Source organism: Trichosurus vulpecula, chromosome 4 (assembly GCF_011100635.1).
Source record: "Trichosurus vulpecula isolate mTriVul1 chromosome 4, mTriVul1.pri, whole genome shotgun sequence".
NCBI lineage: Eukaryota > Metazoa > Chordata > Mammalia > Diprotodontia > Phalangeridae > Trichosurus > Trichosurus vulpecula.
Genome location: NC_050576.1, coordinates 168,992,762 through 169,015,140, shown reverse-complemented (window position 1 = coordinate 169,015,140; position 22,379 = coordinate 168,992,762). Strand labels below are relative to the sequence as shown.

The 22,379-nt window shown below is 40.6% G+C and overlaps 2 protein-coding genes across 3 annotated transcripts in view; one reads left to right on the top strand and one right to left on the bottom strand.

Annotated features, from left to right (window-relative positions):
• Nucleotides 1-1,348: 1,348 nt before the first annotated feature.
• Nucleotides 1,349-8,092, bottom strand: PTRH2 (peptidyl-tRNA hydrolase 2). The gene is made up of 2 exons (XM_036754059.1): nucleotides 8,002-8,092; nucleotides 1,349-2,054 (listed from the first exon to the last, which is right to left on the bottom strand). Exon 2 carries the CDS (start codon nucleotides 2,031-2,033, stop codon nucleotides 1,494-1,496), a length of 540 nt encoding a protein of 179 aa, XP_036609954.1. The 5' UTR covers nucleotides 2,034-2,054; nucleotides 8,002-8,092; the 3' UTR covers nucleotides 1,349-1,493.
• Nucleotides 8,093-10,377: 2,285 nt separating this feature from the next.
• The window catches only part of VMP1 (vacuole membrane protein 1), a 131,421-nt gene continuing 119,419 nt past the window's right edge, over nucleotides 10,378-22,379 (top strand). The window contains exon 1 of one of the 2 annotated variants that reach the window (XM_036754057.1): nucleotides 10,378-10,487. The gene's annotated coding sequence lies outside the window, so the exon portion shown is untranslated. Of the gene's footprint in view, nucleotides 10,958-22,379 lie in introns of both variants that reach the window. The other variant, XM_036754058.1, reaches the window with a different exon arrangement.

The window sequence follows — 22,379 nt, the reverse complement described above, 5'->3', positions numbered from 1 at the left end:
TGGGTAGCTCTTTGTGAACTGAAAAATATGCTCGAAGTGTTTTATAAACAGCTCTCCTTACCACCCTATTTTCAGCAAAATTCAAGAATTTGAATTGTATCGTAGTTGTCCATGGCTAAAAGACAGCTGTGCCTTTATTTTTAAGTACTGAACTTGAAGTGAAATGAGGTAAGTTCTGACTTTGTGTAATGTATGGGCAAGTCGTTTCACCTTATTCAGTCATGAAAAAGAATTTTAGGTTCTTCATCTATAAAATGGGGATAAGAAATACCCTAACTCACAGGATTACTTTGCAAACTTTAAAGCAGCATAGAATGTGAGCTTAGTTATCCACCAAGTTTTAAGTTAAGCTTAGAAAATATCCAAAACTGGGACTGATAAGTCCTCTGAATTCTGTAACAACATTTGAATCATATTTTAAGAAATATGCTAGGGGTTAAAAAATGGATTAGCTTAAGATACAGGCTTTTTAAGAAAATAGTACTATCATCCCTAAACAGTATTGCTTTCAAGAAACATGGGCAAATTTAGTTCTCTTCTATAATTTCATCTTACATCCACAGTGGCTGAAACTTTGTGAATGAAGCTCAGGAAGTTTGATAGGTGTGACACATTTTTTCACTGTCACTGTTTGAAAAAATTTACATCACCCTGGGGAAACAGGTCTGAGTTAAGGGCCAGCTGGCTAAGAATCATAGTTCTGGAGTTAAGGTGGGCACCTCCTCATTTTACAGAGGACAAAACTGAGGGAGGCTTACAGAAGGGAATGACTCATCCAAGGTCACATGTTAATGCAAACAAGCCAGGATTTGAGCCCAAGTACTACAGTTGCACTTTATCAGACTGCTTCTAAGGCTATCAGATGACAAAAGCCTCAGAGGCTAAAGGTAAGACTGTTGTGAACCAGTCTTCATTACGTGCTGTTGCATCACTTTGGAGTCTTGCATAAACAGTCAGTTTAGAGACAGTTACTAATGCAGCATCATTCTCACTGTAACACACCCCCAGTATTCTATCTATTTATGAAATAGACCAAAGGTAAATAACTTCATTTTAAGACACTAGTTGGAGCATTCCCTAGGTTTCTGCCACGCCAAATGCTGCCATAGGTCTCGAAGAGGAAGCATTGAGATCCTAACACATCTCACGTAAGATACAGTTGTGACACTGGGAAATGCTGTTTTACCACTGTTGTAACATCAAAGGTTCAAAAGTGGACTATTTTTCTTGCATTGCAAATGAACAAAGTTTTTATGCCTAGACATTTAGTAATAGGTCAATTCTATGTAAAGTCCACTATTATTTCAAATGGGATGTGCTTATCATTGGAAAAATAAAAGACAGGTGGTTTGCAAACCGGAATAAACTTTATTATCATTCCAAGAACCCTGAAGTTAAAAAACAGTGGAAAGGGCAGGTTATCTTTTATTGTTAGAACAAAATGGAGGTTGAGTCTAAGAACACTTGGACCCCATCACCACACAAAATTCAGCTCAATAAAGTTTTAAATGGCCAGTAACTTTGTCAATTAAATCTGCTGGTCCTGGCCCAATTCCTAGGACAGTTCGAGAGCCTGGTTCTACCTGAGTACGCCCAGCATCTTGGATTAAGCTCACAGTTAGTCCTAGTACTTTGGCATGAGTAAGCAATTCAGCCAGAGACTCTTCATCAGGAGCTTTGACCACCACTTTGGGCTGACCACAGTATTCCCACTGTTTGAGAAGCTCTGGATTTCTCCTCTGTACTTGTTTGTAGGCAGAAACAGCAGCATGAGAACACTGAGCTGCCACTTTTCCCTTCCCCATCTTCAAGTCATTGCGGACAACAAGAATCATCTTGAACTCTCCACTTTCTCCCAAGATGCTGGCTTCAGTCTCAGCCTCTTGTCTTTTCTTATTCACTGGATTTGAACCACTCGCAGACGGGGTCCTGGGGGTCACTCCAAATCGGACTCGGAGGCCCCACCCTAAACATATGCCACAGGCAACTCCGGCAGCCAGGCTGAGTGTGCCAGGGTGAACCAAGTAATCCATGCTCACAGACTTGGAAAATATCTAAAGGGAAGGAAATAATAATAATTAACTACTTCAGCAACAAGTACCATAATGAAACATTTTAGATAAACACATGGATATTATTTCTAAAACTTCTGAGTCTATATCTAGAGAACATGCAAAAAAGATAAGTTTGTTTTGAGTGCATCAGCCCCAAATCCTTCCTCAGGCCCTAAAGTAGATAAAATGTGACTATTTAGGTAATTAATTTAGATAACTTTGACTTCTTGGACCCAAAAGAAAGTCTTTTTATATTGTCTTCCCAATTTTAGTGTTGAGATAAGACGAAAGGACTGGATATTGCATCAAAACACCTCCAGGATATATCTGTACTTTCAAGAAGTAGTTTCACCACTGTGCTAGGATACTGTGACACACTGGTGTCACTACTGCATTTTAGTTTATCACCATGACCCAACTCCATATACCCAGTCTTTGCTTAAGATAGGTACAAGGGGAAAAAAATAACTTTTCCAAACCAAAAATACAAAAATCTTCCAATGCCCTTAAAAAGGCAATGCTTTGACTCAAAGCCTGGGTTACTACTACATTCTTGAGGATTTTGGAGATGAAGATCATCTAATCTAGCTTCTTTTATAGAAGAGGAAACAAGAGAGGGAAGTGTCCTACGTTGCAAGCCTTGGGGACTGGGATAATGGTGGTATCTTCAACAGTAATATAAAAGTTAGAGGGTAAGATTATGAATTCAGTTTTTGTTGAGTTTAAGATGCCTACTAGACATCTAAGTGAAGTTGTCTGAAATGCAGCTAGAGATGCCTGAGTAACTTTTCCCCAGATCACTCTTGTTCTTTTGGGTTTCCCATCAGGAGTCACTGTGTTGTTTTTTGCTTTGTATACATGAGCACATCTCTTGCCTAAATGGAATTCAGTTTCATCCCAAGCATAAACTCCTTCAATTTTCAGAAGAGCTATATGTTCCCTCTGGTTTCATAGGCCTCACTTGTAGCCAGCAAAAATGGCCCTAGACCACAGCCTTCCAGACATTTTTCTATTCTAGAAGTACTGTTTCCAGCAGGCCTTCCAGGCTCCAAGATGGAGGAAAAAGGAAAAGCCCAGTTGTCTTTCACATAGAATTTCAGAACTGGAAGGGAAGCTTTCCCACCTAACTACATTCTATCATTCTCATATTTTAATAGAGTACCTGTCTGGATAATATCATTCCCTACCTGGTAGTATTCCCCCAAGTAGAATGTTAACACTTTAATATTCAGTGACTTCAGTGGAAAGGTGGGCAGAGGAGGGGAAAAAACATACGGAAAAATAAGAGAGGTTTCTTATTCCTGGACACACAAACACACACTCTCTCACTCTCTCTCTCTCTCTCTCTCTCTCTCTCTCTCTCTCTCACACTCTCTTTAGGAAGACAGGTGGTGATGGACCTGGCAAAAACTATATGAAGTCATAAAAAATTAAAGCAATTATATTTTGAGGCAAGAAACAACTGATTATCAATTTACAGTATTCAGAAATGTAATCAGTTGTTTATATACAGTCATACCAGGAATTTATTAGACCAAAGATCAAAATCAACATCAAACCAGAAGAATAAAGTAAGAGAGATGGTATGACATTTGAGGCAACGCTAACATAAACTAACACTAACATAAACTATTTAAATAAGCTGTTGATTTTCAAGAAAAAGAAATGGGTGAAAGAGCATAACACAGACAATTACCATTTCCTGAGGAAGTCTAACAAGGAGACCAAAAGAACCTAGAAACAAGTAGTTAACACTGGATTCTCCTTGCCAGTTTTGCCACTTACTCTCTGTGATCTCTTCCTACCCTTCCAGTCTTCATACACCTCCTCCTCACCTTCAGCTACTCTGTGAGCCAGTGACACTGACCTCCTTCCTATTCCAGGAATAATACATTCCAGCTCCCAACTCTGAATTTTCACTGGTTATCCTTCCTGCTCAGAACTCTCTCCCTCCACATCCCTACCTCCTACCTTTCTTCAAGTCTTTGCTCAAGTCCATTCTTCTGCAAGAAGCCATTCCCAACCACTTAGCACAGTACTTAATAAATTCGAGTTGACTCACTGACCTTGGGCAAGCTTCTTAAGCTCAATGGGCCTCAGTTTCCTCAAATGTAAAAAATGAGGGAGTTGGACCAGATTACCTCTAAGGTCTCTTCCAGCTCTAAACTTACGATCCTATTCTGAACTGTTACCCAAGATGGAAAAATACATAAAGAAAGCCTTCTAACATACTGGGTAGATCTTCTATGGCATATCTATAGGGGAATATAAGCACACACAAAAAATACGCAGAACAAGGTGAGAAAGAGCTGTGATTTGTAACCATGAAAGGAATGTCCCTATCATCGAGTTTGTCTGGATTCTCATCACACTGCTCTCTCATGGTTCTCTTGCTACCCAGAGTGTGTGGATGGGAGTAAAGTATAAGAAGTGTTGAAGTTGTAAAGAGCTTTAGATGCCAAAAAAGTTTTACATTTGATCCTGGAAGCAACAGGGAGCTACTGGAGTTTATTAACTGAGGGGAGGGGAATGAGTTACATGATCAGATCTGCACTTGAGGAAAATCACTTTGGCAACTATGTGGAAGGTACACTTGAGTGAAAGAGACTTCAGGTAGAGACCAAGTAGGAGGCTATTTCAATAACTAGGGCCAAGAGGTGACTAGGGTCTGAACTAGGGGGATATCTGGGTAAGTGGAGAGAAGAGAATGTATACATGATAAGAGTCAGCACCTGAATGGCATCTTTGAGGTGAGTGACAGTGAGGAGTTGAGGATGACAGAAAAGTTATGAGCCTGGGGACTGGGAGGATGGTGGTAGCTCTAACATTAAGAAGGAAGTTTGGAATATGAGAAGTTTTGGAGAAAAGATAATGAATTCTGTTCTGGTCATGTTGAGTTTGAGATACTGAGGGGCCTTCCAGTTGGACAAGTCTAATAGGCAGTTGGTGATGAGGGCCTGGAACTCACAAGAGAGGATAGGAATAGATATAGATCTGGGAGTCATCCAGCACAGAGAAGATGACTGAATCCATGCAACCTGATGAAATCACCAAAGCAGATAGTAGAGAGGGAAAAAGGGGCCCAAATAAAGCCTTTGAGGGATAATCATAATTAATAAGTATGACATGGATAAAACTCCAGCAAAGAAGACTGAGAAGCAACAGCAGAGGGGGGACCAAGAGAAAGCAGGGTCACAAAACCCCAGAAAATGGTCAACAGCGTTAAATGCTGCAGAGACAGTAAGAAAGATGAAAACTGAGAAAAGATCACATTGGGCAATTAGGAGATCATTAGTGACTATGGAGAGAGAGGACTTTTACTTGAACAATGAAGTCAGAAGCCAAATTGTGGAGGGTTTATAAGATGGTGATAGGACAGGAAGAGAGAAAGGATAATAGCTAGCAGGTATGGTAGGATCTAATAAGTCTCTTTTTAAGGATGGAAGAGACATGGGCAGGTTTGTAGCTAGCAAGAAAGGTGCCAGTAGATAGGGAGAGATTTAAGATTAGAAAGAGTGAGGATGGTAGTGGGGATCCCCCATTGCTGGTGAAGACCTGGGGAGTGGGATCAAGGGTTGTTCCAAAGCCCATCTCTTCAAAGACTGTAATAAAGAGCTAGTGGAGGATGATGAAAGGCAGACAAAGGAAGAAAACAACTTGGGGCAAATGACCCCATCTTCTTAGGTGAAGTCTAAGGTCAAGGTCCTCAGCTGAAAAATGGGGAGAGGGGCTGCTGTAGGAGGCTTAAGGAGAAACAAAGTTTAGAGTAGCTAGTTCAGCGAGTGGGATACAGAATTTACATGTATGTAAGGTACATAGCTGAGGGAAGGTACAACCAGTTCTGTAAAGGTTAACCAGAGACATACCATCATCCATAGGGAGCCAGTTCTTACTGAGCACCAGAAGAGGGAACAAGCAAGAGAGGAAAAAAATCTAAAATGAAAAGATATGTGTTGATCTTAAAGTGAAGTTCTAGAAGGCACAGTGGAAAGGGATGGGCAGATCTGGAGCAGGACATTAAGGGAGTCAATAAGGTTGCAGTAGATGGCAATGAAAGAGTGGACAGCTGGCTTTGGGGAGGGAGGTTTGTTCTTTATTACTGGGATGAGGAGAATAAGCTAATTACTGGTTATGAATCTAGGAAGGATGTTAGTAAATAATGAAGGCAGGCAATTAGAAGGTTCAAGGCTGTCTCCCAGGCCCTCATCTATTCCTGGCATATAGTGGGCACTTAAAGACTTGTTGACAGACTGATGTGCTTAAGTATTGAGGTGATGTGAAAGATGACATGCTAGTTGCTGAGCTTACAGTCTAATAAAGAAGATACATTTCATACCCATTTAAGTATGATAAAGGTTTAAAAAAAGGATAGAGAATAGGCGGCTATAGGGAAAGGGGAAATGGTAACAAGGAACTCTATGAAAATTTGATTTGAAGTTATCCTTTTCAGTGGGGATGATGCTGCGAAAAGGGTAGGACATGAGGGAATGAAGGTAGAAATGTGGACACAGTTCACTTCTGGTATATGAAATAGCTTTTGAATACAGAGATTTCAGGATCAGAGCAAGCAACTGTCCCTGTAGTACAGTCTGACTGGAATGTTGAGCTTGTGAAGCAGTAATATGAAGTTACACTGGGGACAGATTATGAAGGAACTGAAATTCCAAACTAACAAATTTGTATTTCCTCATATGTATGACAAAGAACCAATCGGCTTAAAAGAAGAGGATTTTAGACATTTTAAATCTGACATCTGGTGGGACACTTGGATGAAGATGGGTGTCCACTATATAGCTGGTGATGTAATTAATACTGGAATTCAGGGAAGAGACTGGACCTAGACATACAGATTTGGAAATCATGTAAACAGAGGTGATAAACATAGGGCTTGGACTGCATCACGAAGACCAACAGTATGTGAAAGAACAGGGTCTTAAGAGACTAAGGAAGGATCATGGTAGAAGGAAGCAAGGAAAGCAGGAAAGAAATTCTGTAACAGGAGCTAAGATATTTTTTAAGACTCACTAAAAGGGAGGTGAGGGGGAGATGGTCAGTATAAAATGGTGAAGAAATTACAAGGGATGAAGAAAAGGCCACAGAATTTGACAATCCGGAGGACACTGATGACCTCTGAAGGAAAAATTTCAGTAAAGCAGTGAAGTTAGAAAACATATTGTGCCAAGGAGAATGGGTGGTAAGGGAGTGGATGCAAAGTCTGTTTCTATTAGTTTGGCAGCAATACAGAAAATAAGATACAGGGGGCTAGTGTAGTGGAAAGGGAAGGGAGGATAAGAGAGGAAAAGACTGAAAATGAGGGAAGGAGGGGATGATGGTGGATCTAAAGACAGAAACCACAGGCAAGGACTGCCTCACTTTCATAGATTGGAGCCGCGAAGGAATGGCCTAGAAAAGCTACTGCATCATGGACTCATAAACCATTCTAATCCCACCTCCTTGTTGTATAGATGTGGGCCTCCACGAAGCCACTGCAGGTTATGAGTACTTAGACGGGTTTGGGGGTACGAAGGTGAGATAAAGACGCTCAGGGGGAACAAAGGTATCTGCTGAGGGACTGAGGGCAAAGGTTTGGAAGAGCCGCTAGGCCGGGTCAACCCCACTTGCCCATTCCAGCATCCCTGACGGATGACCCGGACCCTTTCCAGGCCCTGGAGCTTGGGCACCTTCCAGGGCAGCTCCCCTCCCTGCTGGGCAGGAATCACAGTTGGGAAGCTCTGCAGCTCACAGAGAAGCGCGGCGCTGCCCCTTCTTCCCCTCAGGGCCTGAGGGGCCTCTGTTCCAGAGCCTGAGGGGAAAGCGGGGCTCGTCCCGCCCGTTTCCCTCAGGCCGCCATCCCAGCCAGGCCTGACCTCGGAGGGAGGGAAGCCCTGGGTGGGGTGGACGCTCCGGACGGCCGCTCTACCTCCGATATCTGGCTTTCCTCCCTTACCTGAAGCTTCCTTCACTTCAGCGCGGCCACCACTCCCTTCCTCCCGCGCGGGCTCTCTCTTCCGGGTTACCCGACAACCAGTTCCGGGGCCTGAGACTACTGGCCTGGAGGGATGAATCGTCCCAGTCGTGGCTTCTCTGGTGTGGCTGGGTTTCGGGAGCTGGCCGAAGATCTCGCGAGAAGACATTCTACAGGGGGTGGGGGGGGGGAGTCAGAGGAAGGGAGGAGTCAGAGGAAGGCGGGGGGCGGGCTGGCTCCTTAAAGGTAAACTCTTCTTTTTGGCTTTTAAATCTTTTCACTGCTTCACCCTAACCTATCTTTGCAGCCTCATTATACATCACTTTTCTCGGCACCCGATCCCCCGTGTCCACGCCTTCGCACCGGCCATCGCTCATGCCTGGACTGCCCCCCTTCACATTCCCTTCTCAGAATTCCCAACTTGCTTCGAGACACAGCTCGAGCACCACCTTCTAACCGGTATAGCCTTTCTGATCCCCACAACGGATAGGCTCCCTCACTAGCTACCTTCCATCAACCGATCAACAAGCATTTATCCTACAAGGGACCAGTTCATAAGCAAGGTTCCGAGGAGGAATTGATAAACATTTATTAAGCGCCTACAACATGCCAGGCATACTGCTAAGCGCTGGATGCAAATACAATGAATCATTGCTAGCTAAGAGTTAACATTCTAAAAAGAGAGACAGCGTGGTTAGGTTGTAAACTCTGAGGGCAGAGATTGTTGTTCCCATTCTTTGCATCCCCAGCTTGCTAAGCGCTGCGCCTGGCGCATTTTAGATGCTTTTTGAGTTGTTTTTCAGTCTTGTCCGACTCTGGGTTCCCTTTTTGGAGTTTTCTTGGCAAAGATGCTAAAGTGTTTTGCCATTTCCTTCTCCAGCTCATTTTGCAGATGAGGAAACTGAGGCAAGCAGGATTAAATGACTTGCCCAGGGTCACAGCTAGGAAGTGTCGAGCCAGATTTGAAATCAGAAAGATGAGTCTTCCTGTCTCCAGACTCAGCATGCTACCCTAATAGATGCTTAATAAATGCTAATTAACTTGGCTCAATATCTAGGTATACAGGTAACTCATTAGATAAAGCACTGAACTGGAGTCAGAAGACTTAAGTTCAAGTCATTCGGCAGATACTACTAGCTATGTGACCTTGGGCAACTCAAACTCCATTCGTCCACGTCCTCATCTGAAGAAATGATAATAATAAAGTCTAAGTCAAAGAGTTGCTGTGAGGATCCACTGAGATAATATATGTAAAGCCTTGTGCCAACCTTAAAAGTACTATAAAATGCAAACCTATTATTAGAGAATCAATGCAAAAAAAAGTAAACATAAAGCAATTTGAGAGGCAATTTTCTAGTTGTTAAGGGGAAATATTTAACATTTATCTTGTATTTATCCTGTATATACTCATATATGCACATATCATCTCCATATATGGCAAATTTCTTGAAAGCATATATTGTTTTCTTTTTTTGTTTTGTTTTTGAATCCCTGGTGCCTAGCATGGTGTCTGGCACACCGGTGCTTAATAAATGCTTGTTATTTGATTCATTGATTGAAAAGGGGATTGAAAGGGAGAAGGGACTGATAAAAAGGCTATAACAGGGAGGTTGGAGGGGGAAGGCAGGAGGAAAGGCCAGACTGGGAGGAATGATGGGGAAAAGCAGGAAGAGACATATTAGAAGAAGGGAAAGTGAAAAGAGGGGGGAGAGAGAAGCTAGCTTAAAAAGAGAAGGGGAGGGAGAAGAGAAGGAAGAGGAATGAGAGAAAGGGAGAGGGAAGAAAAAAGGGGACAGGAAAAGAAGGTGTGAAAAGGAAAGCAGGGGAAGATAGAAGCGAAGAGGACTAGGAAGAGAGAAGGGGAGAGGGAAAAAAAGGAAGGGAGAAGGGGAAAAGCAAGAGGAAAGGAAGAGTAAAAGCTAAAATGAAGAAGGGAAAAAGTGAGGGAAAGGAAGGAGAAGGAGAGGCGACAGCAGAAGTCAGAGAAGAGTGTGAAGGGAAAAAGGGCAGGGGGCAGCGAGGAAGGAGAAGGAAAGGGGGTGAAGGAAATGATTGGATAGGGGAGGGAGGACAGGAGATGGGAGGTTGGGGAGAAAGAAGCGGTAGGGAGGGAAGAGGCGGTGTAAGGACCAAAAGATGGAGGTGAGGTAGAGGGAGCGTGTAGAAATGCGTCATCTCTTGGGGAAGGGTAGAACGGAAAAGAAGGGGAGGAGGAAGGAAAAGAGGAGGGCAGGAAGAGGAGAAATGAAGGGATAGTGAGGAAGAGAGGCAAGATATTGAGAAGAGGGGGGGAGCGGGATGACGTATTCCTTGGCTGGGGGGAGGGGGAGGAGCTGAGGAACTGGAAGCTGGGGAAGTGGACCGGAAATGAGGAGGGGAAGTTCCGGTTGGCCCGAGCCCAACGGCGGGTGTGAGAGTCCGTCAGGATCCTCTCGCGGAGCCGGAGCCGGAGACGGGGCTGCCGCCGGGTACGTACGCTAGGGAGGGAGAGAGCGAGCGAGCGAGTGCCGGGGGCTTGGAGCCAACGGCCGCCCTCCCGGGAGCTCCCTCCGTTCATGCCGTCCTTCGGGCTGCAAGTGCCGGGGCTCTCGGTTTCTCGCTCCTCAGCCGCCGCCGCGGGGCCCCCAGCCCAGCGGAGCGGAGCCGTTCCCGGGGCTGTGGGGAGAGAGGGAGGGATGTCGCGGGGCGCCTTCCCTGTCTTCTGGCCCGGGACACAGCCCGGGTTGCCGCCCCGCTGAGCACGGAGGGCTCCGGCCGGCCTGGGCCCCAAGTAGGAGCCGGCTCAGCTTTCCTGGCTCCCTGCTGGGGCCTCTGGGGCTCCTGTTTCAGCGCCGGGCCGGCGGGCAGTTGCCAGGTCTCTCGCGGTCATCGTTGCCTTGCCTGGTTTGGCTCAGCGGCCAAGAGTCCCTTTAGAGTCCTGGCTTCGTCCTCCCTCCCGGTACCACTCTCTGTCTGTCTGTCTCTCTTCTCTGTGTCTTTGGCTCTCTGTATCATTGTCTCCCCCTCCTCTTTCTCTCCTCCCCTCCTCTCCCGTTTCTCTGTGTTTTTCTTTCCCCTTCCCCTTTCTCTCCATCTCTCCTCTCTTTCCCCTTCCCTTCCCTTCTTTTCTTTCACTCTCTGTCGGTCTGTCTCTCCCCTGTGTTTCTCTCCGCATGTCTTTGGCTCTCTGTGGCTGTGTCATTGTCTCCCCTTCCCCTTTCTCTCCATCTCTCTTATCTCTGTTTCCCTCTCATCTCTATTTCTCTCTCATCTCTCTCCTCTCCCCTTCCCTCTCCTTCTCCCTCTTCTCTTCTTTTCCTCTCCCTCTTCTTTTTCTGTCTTCTCAAGCTGTATTTGACGGCAAAAGGGGGCTTGTGATCCAAAAAAAAAGCACCTGGTGGGATACTCTTCTTGGTTCGAAATTTCGAGAGGCAGAAGAATCTCTTCTCTCTGCTCGCTGGCCTATGGATGACCTTCCCTTACCCCAATCCGAGCTGTACACAGTTTTTTCTCTTCCTTCCTGAAGTCTCACATAGACACCTCCCGGTCAGTGACTTTGCAACTTACTACCCCCTACCCACCTAGGCAACCAAACACCCAGCCCTTTCTAAGAACCTTTCTAGGAAATTCAGTGATTTTGACTTTGCAGTTCATAACAGTAATTTTGAGACAGATTTTACATTACTTAGAGTCTGGGAAAGAGAACTTGGGTGGACTTTTTTGTGATATGATAATACAGAATTGTGTATTTTGGCCAACCCCTGGTGACTTGAGCAATTGAACATGGGTAGAGGTGTATGCTAATTGTTATACCTATATTATTAACCATAGTTTACATTTTCTAGTCAGAGGAATGTTTTCCTTAAATTTTTGAAACAATGAGATACACAGTTGGATGTAAACAGTTTGTGTAGACAGTGAACTGTCCCTTATCTAGAGTTATAAATGGATGTACTTGTTAGCAGATAATTACAACTATTTGGATTTTTAGATTCAGTTCCACTAACAAAATAGATTTACATTACATTGCTTTATAGATTACATTCCTTTGTCAGTTTGGGAAAGGCAGCTCTGACATTCATTTTCAGTAATTTAATAATAGAGAATTGGATCTTTTAGGCACAACCGAAAGACTTTACTGAATGTAGGAGGAGATACATTCTAATTATTATACCTGCTGTTATGGACAGATTATATTATTGTGCACATTTTGTGTTTCCTAATCAGGGGAGTGTTTTCCTTAAATTTTGGAAGGATGAGACACTCAGCTGAGTGGTGCAGTGGATTGTCCCTTGAGTAGAGTTAAATATGTGTAATTGTTAGCTGATAATTTCCTATATTTGGATTTTTGGCCTTAATTACACTAACAGAATAGGTTTTCCTTCTTCTGGGAATATATTATATTTGAACCCCTTCATACAGGTAAAGAAACTGAGGTACAAAGAATTAAGATGACTTCCTTAAGTCACACAGATAATATGTAACAGTGCCATAATTTGAACTCAGGCCCCCTTTTCTCAAATCCAGTGCCCTTTCTACCATGCCACGCTACTAATAAGTTTCATTTATTGATTGTGTATATTGATTTTTGTTTGTTCAACCAATCCAATTAGGAACTTTTTCTGGGACTTCCCAATTTCCCATCATTGGGCTATAATATTGCTCTTCAAGGGCATCTAGGTGGCACAGTATATCGAGCAGCAGCCTTGGAGTCTGGAGGACCTGAATTCAAAATGCAGACCCAGATACGTTCTAGCTGTGGGACCCTGTTTACCCCAGTTCCTCATCTGTAAAGTGATCTGAAGAAAGAAATGGCAAACCACTCCAGTATCTTTACCCAGAAAACCCCAAAGGGGGTCACAAAGAGTCAGTCACGGCTGAAATAAGAAAACAACAAACATTGCTCTTCAGGATAACCACTAGATAAGTATTTAATATTAAACCTTTTGTGATCACCATGGGTCCATGATTACCCCTCTATTGTAGGAAAATATTCCCATGCTTTTGAGAAGAACATAAAAAATGCTATTTTGCTGTTAAAGAATAATCCATTGTTCTGTTTAAACAGAACTTATACTAACCTGCTGAAAGAGACTGCCATATCTTATTATGAAGGATGTTGCTGTGGTAGTGCAGAATATTGGTACCTTGGCTCATTTAGGGAGATCCTGTCTCTTGTTGACAGTGTGTTCTTTCATTCCATCTGTAAATAAAGCACTTTTCTGAGATGACCTTTGCCTTACTTTGAGCACACATTAAATGCCAGCCAATAGAATTTGAATGTAATGACGTTTAGAACAAGTCATTTTAGTTTGTAACTACTAAACTGGAAAATGAATATCTCAGCTTTGTTTCCATTCTTCTATGACTTAAAATACAATCGCCAATTTGATTATTTTTTCCACAGTTGTAATTTTTATGGTTCTAAGGATCTCTAAGTATAGGAGAAGTTAACGTTTAAGATGTTTGTATATAGTTAAGCAGAAGTTTGGTAATAGAACATCTCATAGAAATAGCAACAATAGCTCCCTGAAACCAGCTGGTTCATCATAGGGATTGAATAATAAATATTAGACCTGGTAGGGACTTAAAATATCATATAATCCAACCCTCTTTTTGTATATAAGGCCCAGGGAAGTGAAGAGAGAACTAACACCCAGAGAATTGCCAAACAGCAGAGTTAATGGAAGAGGCTGATCTTAGAACCCAACTCTCGTGACTGATCACTGACTATTCAGTGTTCTTTTCACTGTGTCAAAGTTGTTATCAGAAGGCTTTATGTGTTGTTAATATGGTTTTTTTAGTATATATGAAAATGGTTTCTTTTGAACAGAAACATAAATAAGGACAGTTTTAAAAGTTACCTGTTGAATTTGTTTTATACTTAAAAGGAAAAAGTAAGCTGTATATAATAAGAGTTTTTGGGTTCATACACAGTCTCATTTTATTTGATGTCTGTTAAGCTTAGACTCAAAAAAAAAAAAAGAAAAGAAAATGTTCCCATTTGACTTTTCTCTTTTGAATTGATTGCATTAAGAATAGAGTCAAGTAACTGCCAAGAAAAGACACCCAAACAATGGTTTAGGTTTGCTTCTGGTTGGGTTGGACAAAGAAAAAAATGAGTGTTTTGTTACGGCTTTCAGAACAGTAATGCTGAGTTAAGCTTCACTTACTTTCTAGGGGATACCAAGGAATCTTAATAAACTCAATAAACGTTTGAAAAGGAGGATCCTAGATCTAGCACTATAAGGCACTCTAAAGATCATCTAGTTCAATACCTGAGAAAGCTTATATGAATTTCTTGGCAGTTCCTCTGAAAAATTTTTTTAAAGCTGACTTAGTTTGCTGTGTTTTAGCACAGTGAATTCTATGTTTTGTTAATTTACTTTTGCTGTGGACTTTACTATTTAAGGTAAACACTGTAGCAAATTATCATGGAATCATAGTTTATGGAGGCATATGGTTTAGACTCCCTTGATGGAATATGTAAAAAGCTGTTCTTTTGAATATGTCCTCTTACCTGCAGGTAATCATCTCAGATTGTAATTCATCTCTAGCATTCAGCACTACTGAGTAAGAGCACTCTGAATCAGCAAGCGTTTATTAAGTGTATTTTGTGGGGTGAGCCCTAGGTATAAAAAGAAAATTTAAAAAATATATTCCCTGCTTGGAAGGAATTAACATTCTAATGGCAGATATGCAAATAACTGTAAATACATTATGTGTGTGTGTGTGTGTGTGTGTGTGTGCGCGTGTGTGTGCGCAAATGCAAGATATTGTTGTTAGTCCTTAATTTTTTTAAAGAGGACCAATGACATCACAGGGTGATATCTTGACTCATGGGTGAATTGAATTTAAGGGAGATAGAGCTGCACAAAGTCAACAGCCTCACTCTTATTCCAGAGTCATCGAAGTCAAGTGGCAAGACAAAAGTCAGGGTGACTGACAATGGCCTGGGGTACAGTGGATGACCTTGGGCTTCATTGTCTGACCAAATTGTAAGCATCCACAGCTTTCTTCGTGGCAATTAGAACAGATTATTCTCGTTCACCCAATCCACTGGGGGAGGTCTTTACGTGCTTAGGGTAGACACCCCCTAACTCACCGATGGCTTTGAGGCCTCTCTGTTACCCTCAACTTGGTTTAGCTTGTTTGCTGGCTATGGGCACTGCAGGTGCTACTGCTTCTTGGAGCCACAAGTGAGACTTGAGTACTAGGTGGACACCAAAGGTGGTTGAGCAGCCCTGAAAAGTGTTCAGCAAGCTCTTATACAGAGGGGTCCTTGAACATCCATACTCCCCAGTGCAAGTGGAAGATAATCTCAGAGGGAAGGCACTAGCAATGTGAAAGGGAGTGCCATGGAATAGAAAGACATGGAAAACCTTGAATGCCAGAATAAGGTATTTTAGCTTTTATACTATGTAGTGGGGATTCATTAAAGATTTTTGAGCAGGGAAGTGGCATGATCAGATGTATGCATTAGGCAGATAACTTTTTCCTTTTTAATTGTTAACATATGTATTTAAAATTATTGATATAATTTGTTTTTACACAACATACACTTTCCCAGCAAACACACCAGCCTACAAAGTATCTTTCTCAACAACAGGTAAGCAAAACTGCTTAATAATGTCATTTTGCACTTTTATAGTTTATCAGTTGTGAACTTAAACCTCGGTAATATAGTACATTTCTATTTGACCAAATTTTTGTTGGCTTTCAACTTTGATTTTATTTTTACATTGTTGTAGGGATTCTCTGTTGTTATTTTTAGCAGTTTACTTCATACAAATCTTCCCATGTTTATTCGAATTCTTCACATTTATCTGTAATGTGGTATAGTAATAATCCATTACATTCATAAGTTACAGGGTATTCATTTGTTCCGTAACTATTGGCCACATATTTTGTTTAGGAAGATTACTTTATCAGCAGTGAAGGCTAGATTGAAGAAGGGAGAGCCTGGAGGTAAGACCAGTTTGGAGGGTATTACAAGAGTCTAGCTAAGAGGTAACAGATGCCCAAACCAGGATGGTAAAGGTAAAAAGGTGGGAAAGAAGGGAAACATGAGAAAGTTATTAGTGTTTTTGTGTATATGTGTGTGTTATTTATTTATTTATATATACACACACACACACACACACACACACATATATACATATACGTATGTTATAAAGTGTTACTGATATTAGAGAAATGCAAATGAAAGTAAATTTGAGACTCTTTCTGCCCATCAGATTAGCAAAGATGACAGAAAAGGAAAATGATAAATGCTAATGGGACTTTTGGAAACTCATACATTAATGCACTGAAAATTGATTCTAGTACTCTTCACCCCCAGGGTCTCACTTTCTGATTGTCTGGTTCCTCCTAGAATCCCCAATTTAGGGAGGAGGCCCAAGCCAAAAATGTCTTGATCGGTCTTCAAGCTGTACTACTAACTTATCTCTACAGGAGTTTCTCTGCCATGCTATTGGGCCTACTGCCTCTCTCCCCACCTTTTTCAACTCCTTTTTTGTGTTGTCTGCCTCTGTAAGCTCCGTTGAGGGCAGGGACTATCTTTCTTTTTTACTTTTATTTGCATCTCCAGTACTTAGCACAGTACTCAAGTCATTAAGGAAACTGGAAGTGTTCAGGAGGTTGGCACTGACTAGAATGATTGGAAAAGGAACTTGAAGCATGAACTTCAAAGGAGAGATTTAGTGTTAGTGCAATCCTCTCAAAATTACAGTAAGGATCAAGGAGTAGGCTGTTTGATGCCTAATGAAAGCTTTGTAAATAAACATCCATTATTGTGCATACTTCTGTGCTAGTTCATGGTTTATGTGGCTTTCTACTTAAATTATTCCATCAGGAAGCTTCTGAACATAGCAGTTGGGAACACAGAAATATGAGGTAGAAACTCTGATTTCAAGAAATTTATGATACATTTGAGGAAACAAGTCATAGTCTTTAATCTTTGAATTGGAAATAGGAGTTCTGTTTTTAAATTTCTTTCTCTTCACTTTAAATTTTTAATTAATTCTTTCTGTTGCTATATTACATTTATTTCCTGCAGTCTTTTCCTGTATCTGCCCAAAGGCCAATTCTTGTAACAAAAGATATTAAAAAAAAAGACAAAAAAATTTCAACAAAAACAATCAATACATTGTATTAGTCTGACAATATATGCAACATTCCAGCCCTATCCTCCACCCCCCCATCCCCTCCGCCCTCTACCTCCTACCTCTGAAATAAAGAGTTGATTCCCACTTTTTTGGTCAAAATGTTTTGAGATTTTATTTTAACCTTTTAGAATAAATCCTGGGTCTGCTCCTTACCACTTGTGTGACCTTGTAGAACTGTTACCACTCTGGGACTCAGCTTCTTCATTTGTAAATGAGAGGATTGGACTCTGATCTCTGAGTTCCTTTTCGCTCTAAATCTTACTAACTTTGGAAATATTTATGTACATTTATGATAACCATATTTGTGTAAAACTTTTAGTTACAAAAGAATTGAAAAGGTATGCGATTTTAGTTATAGGGTTGATTGTTTCCTAAAAGCGAAGGTGCAAACCAAAACAGCATAGGATAAACTATACACAGTTGCCAGGAATAGATTTTATCTGTGTTTTATTTAAGTCAGTTTATCAAGAGGACATCATAAGTTAGTGATTATATGGACATATTTTCCTTCAATTTTGTTGAGGGACTTTGTACTTTTGAAATTTGAACATTTTTTGAAACTTTGTAGTTTTAGACTACAGGCTTGACATTTTATTCACAGACTTGCAGCCAAACCGTAATACTGATTACATATCTCAGAAAGTTTGGTAGGGGATGGAAGCTAGATTGCAAGAGGCTGAGAAATAAAAAGGAAGTATAATTGACTAGCAAAGACTATTCTTTATTGAATTTTCTCAAATTGTGGCTGGTGAGGGAATAGAAAAGAGAAAAAGGAACTTAAAGGGGTGGCTGGGTCCTGGAGACATTTTTTTTTTTAAGAACAGGCTGAGACCTGAACATGTTTGTAGGTAGAGAGCTAAAAGAGTGAGGGAGAAGAGGTTGAAGACAAGAGGGAGTAGGAATGATCTGTGGAAAGCTTTATAAACTTTAAACCGCTATATAAATGTGAGTTGTTACTGTTACACCTGTTTTCCTTGATCTTCATGCATTGTTGTTAGTTTATATCAGGGCTGTCCAAGATGCAGCCCTCAGTGGGATTTATGCCACCTGCCTATAAGCATAGAAATTTACGTAAATGCTTTAGTAAAGGAAGCCGAGCTCTCACTAAAATGGCAAATCAAAATATATTGTCTGTTGTTTCAATAAAAACCTAAGGTTGGATAGCCCTGGTTTATATGAAGAGAAAGTTACTCGTAGGACCTGATATAAGCATTTCTTTGGTACTTAATGTCATTCTATAGTACTGCACTTAGCACCGCTGAGTGATAATTTTCTTTAATCTTTATAACGAATACATGGAAGAGTCTTTGAGATTCTCCCTAAGTTTGAACCCCCAAGGACTGTTGTGATATATTGATAAAAGTTGGCTATGCGTAGGTCAAAAGACCACTGACTCAAGTTAAAAAAAAAGAGGTGTCTCGGTTTCTCAAGGCAGAAAAAAAAAATCAGAAGCTTTATTTGATCAAGTCTTGCAAGAATTGGGCATCTCTCATTACCAGGGCAGAGATAGCAGTGAAGAGAGGCACGGGGGAGAAGACAAGCAGGGAGATATATACCTTTGTACAAGTAATTCTAAGAAATCCCATCCCAGAGGCTGGACCCCCTTGAGTGGCCTCACAATCTAACCAGGAATAAGTTTTTACCCAATACAAGCACAGAAACTATAGAATTACCTTATAGGGAAATTTTAATGCTAAGATGGCAGTTTGTAAGTAGGCTAGGGGATGGGGAGAGAGGAATATCATCTGGTTTCCCCGAAATCATATGATTTACAGGAAAATTTAGGCCTGGTGAGGTTCACATCCTAACTAAATTTGTACTATCTCTATTTGAATATTGCCTTGCCTGAGTTATTCATAGGGAAGCTTTCACAATCTTGTATTCCATTCACAGCTGAGGTGACCTCTATAAATCTGAAGGAGGGGGAGAAAGACATACCTAAAGGCTAAATAATCAGATTCCCACAGACTCAAATTTATCCCATTTTCCTTTTCTCTAAATATTGATTCTTAAACATTTTAGATATAAATACATATATATATATACATATTCCCTGTGAGGCCTTCACACTTTATTCTCTCACTACCTCACACAGCTAGAAGGTTATATGAACACATAATCTCAAACAAAAAAAGCAAGCATTTATTAAACTCCTCCTATGTGCTAGGCACTATGGATGCAAAGTCAAAACTAAAATAGTCCCTGCCCTCAAGAAGCTTATATTCTTTCAAGGGAAACTACATGTATACATTTAAATATATACAAGGTAAGATAATTTTAAGAGACATACTAGCAGCTGGAGGAATCAGAAAACGCTTCACGTAGCAGGTGGCACTTCAACAGAGTTTTGAATAGGGATTCTAGGACACATAAGGAGGAATCCATTGGATTTAAATGATTTAAGAGGGTTGGATGAGGAAGAGGAATCTGATGTTGGAAAAAGAATTTTTAAAAGGGAGTGAATAGGAGTTAAAATGTCTTATTTATAAAAAATATTTACGAATTATTGAAAGGAGTTCAAACATATCAGGCAGTTGGAATACAAGATGAACTAGATAACAATGTTGGCACTTAAAAAAATTTGTTTAGCTATCTATTGCTTTGCAGGCAAGGTAAACTGACATTCCTCCCCCTACTTCCCCCTCTACATTATGCCCCTAACTATGGAGGGGCTAACTGAAGGATCTATCAACTATGCCTTAAGTTATGAGTTATATAGCTGGCATTTCCCTTGCCAGATTTTAAGCTCCTTGAAGGTCAAGCTTGTATCTTTTGTATTCCGCAGCAACACTTTGCATAATGCACTCAGCAAATGTTTGTTAAATGAATGATACCGAGACAAGTGTATTTAAACAAATACATAAATAAAAGTCAGTCTTCAGATACTCAGGTTAAGCAATGGAGAACACATAGCTAGATAGATTATTACAAACATGGAAAATAGTAGCTTAGAGTTCATAGCATCATAAAATTTAAGAGCAAGAAGGGAGCTTAGATATAGATCGTCTAGCATAAGTTCTCCATTAACAAATAGAACAGTCACAGAACCATTATCTCTTTGCTGGAATGTGTTTTGTGATTTTGTTTATTTTCCTAACCATCATTTGACAGCTAGGTGACAGTGAATACAATGTTAGCCTGGACTCAGGAAGAACCTGAACTCAGACACTTCCTAGCTGTGTGACTCTGTGACCCATTTCCTCATCTATAAAATGGATGGAGCTGGAGAAGGAATTGGCAAACCATTCCAGTATCTTTGCCAAGGAAACTTCAAATGGGATCACAAAGAGTTGGACACAGCTGAACAACAAATATTAAAATTAGTTTGTATTTCTTGAATGTGAACTGATATAGGAGACTGAGGATGATGAGCTGGGGAAGCCATGCTGAAATAGAAACTGCCACAGATAAGCCACACGAAAATAATCTAAAGTTAACTATATTAAGTACGATTAAAACGTTAATTTTATGTTGCGGTGAGTGAAGAGTAATTTTTAAAAAAACTCTTTAATTGCATGTTTAGATGGTCAAATATTTGATAGAAATGAAAATGATGAGAATGTTATTGTCTGCACCAGAATAATAAATGTAGTGGCTCTAGGAGTGCTAATTCTGGTGAGAAGTATTTTGTAGTTGAGATAAACATAAAGGCAACGTGGTGGCAAAGACCATAAAGAAGAAAGAAAAAGTTAGGCTCAGGAGGTAGTCCACCCCAACTCTTTTTTAGAGAAAAGGAAACTGAGGCCCAGAAATATGACTTTCCCCAGGTCACCCAAGAAGTAGCAGATCTGGGATTCAAATTCTATTCCCCTGATTCTAGATCCATTCCTCTTTAGTAACTCTTTAGAGTTAGTCTTCATAGATTGATCAACTATTGTAGTCAAGTTGCTAGTAGGACTTGATGACCTTAGGAGCCTTTGCTTTGCTTGAGGAGAATTAAAAGAGGCTTTCTCCAGAGCTTATTTTTAACATTAAAAGGTGAGTTGTTGAGTGCAGAGAAATAAGTTTCATCTTGTGAAAGTACAAATTCAGAATTTCTTCTACCAAAATAAAATGTCTAAAGGAGAGAAATAAAAGCGTATGACCAAGTTTTTTAGAGAAAAATCCTTTGCTGCCCCTTGTTGCTCACCCCCAATAAAAATCCTGTCTTTAGGGACTTTTGTCTTATTTGGTTCTCTGTAATTTTTGCCAGGAAAAAACATTTGGCTTAAGTAGAAAATAGATCTGGAGCAGTAACTTATTCCACTACATGGAAATCTGTGGTTATTTTTATATAAATTACTTGTACTTTGTGGGATTAAATAAATTTAGTGGAACATTTTTGTTCAGGAATATAATTATGGTGTAGTAACTCATTATGATGAGATCTATGGAGATTGTAAATGCCTTTAAGATGTGCCTTAATTTGGGATTTTAATTGGATAGCCCCCCACCTCCACCCCGAGCATTTTTTTAAAGACTGATAAATGTTAGCCATTAAAAATCATTTTTCTTATGAATGTCATTAACCTTCAGAAAACAAATAACTTAGTGCCACGGTCATGTGAAAATATGCTAATCTAAAGGATTCAGATGATCCAGTAGTTTGATATTGCCTAAAGTGGTTGAATTTTGTCTTTATCAGCACTGGTGGAAAACTCCTTCATCAGTGAACTGGATTATTTTTTCTTCTGTTATGCATCTCTTTTCCTGTGTTTCTGGAAACTGTTTACGATTACCTTATTGAAGCCTACAACTACTATATATTCATAGGAGCTAAATAGACTAAAAGCAGTGGCCTAACTTCATTCTTCCATAAGATCAGACTTTTTGCTGTTTGTATCCAAGTGGTGTGGTAGAGCCTCCGATTAAATTTTCAGTTTGAGCATTTACATCTAGGAAACCAGCAACCTAAAAATCAGGTCTTCTTTTGTTGATTATCTAGAGACTTAAGAAAGTGATGGAGAAAATATTAATTATGCAGATTAAATTTTAAAATGTTTTGTGCTAAATTTCCCTCTCTCCCATCCCCCCCCCAAGCTGCTTGTTAAGCAATGACCAGCATATACCCTGTGTCCCAGGATTTGAGTTTGACCTTATTAATAACTTTTCTTCTCTACATTTTCTGGTTGTCTTTGTTTACTTCAGTTTTACTTTAAGTGCTGTTAAAATAATGGTAGCAGGTTAAAGATTAAATGCACTGGTTGAACTTTTAGCAGCCCATACAAACTGTTA

What these genes read in the sequence shown, in the direction of transcription:
- PTRH2 (XM_036754059.1), bottom strand. Translation starts at nt 2,033, where the DNA reads ATGGATTACTTGGTTCACCCTGGCACACTCAGCCTGGCTGCCGGAGTT.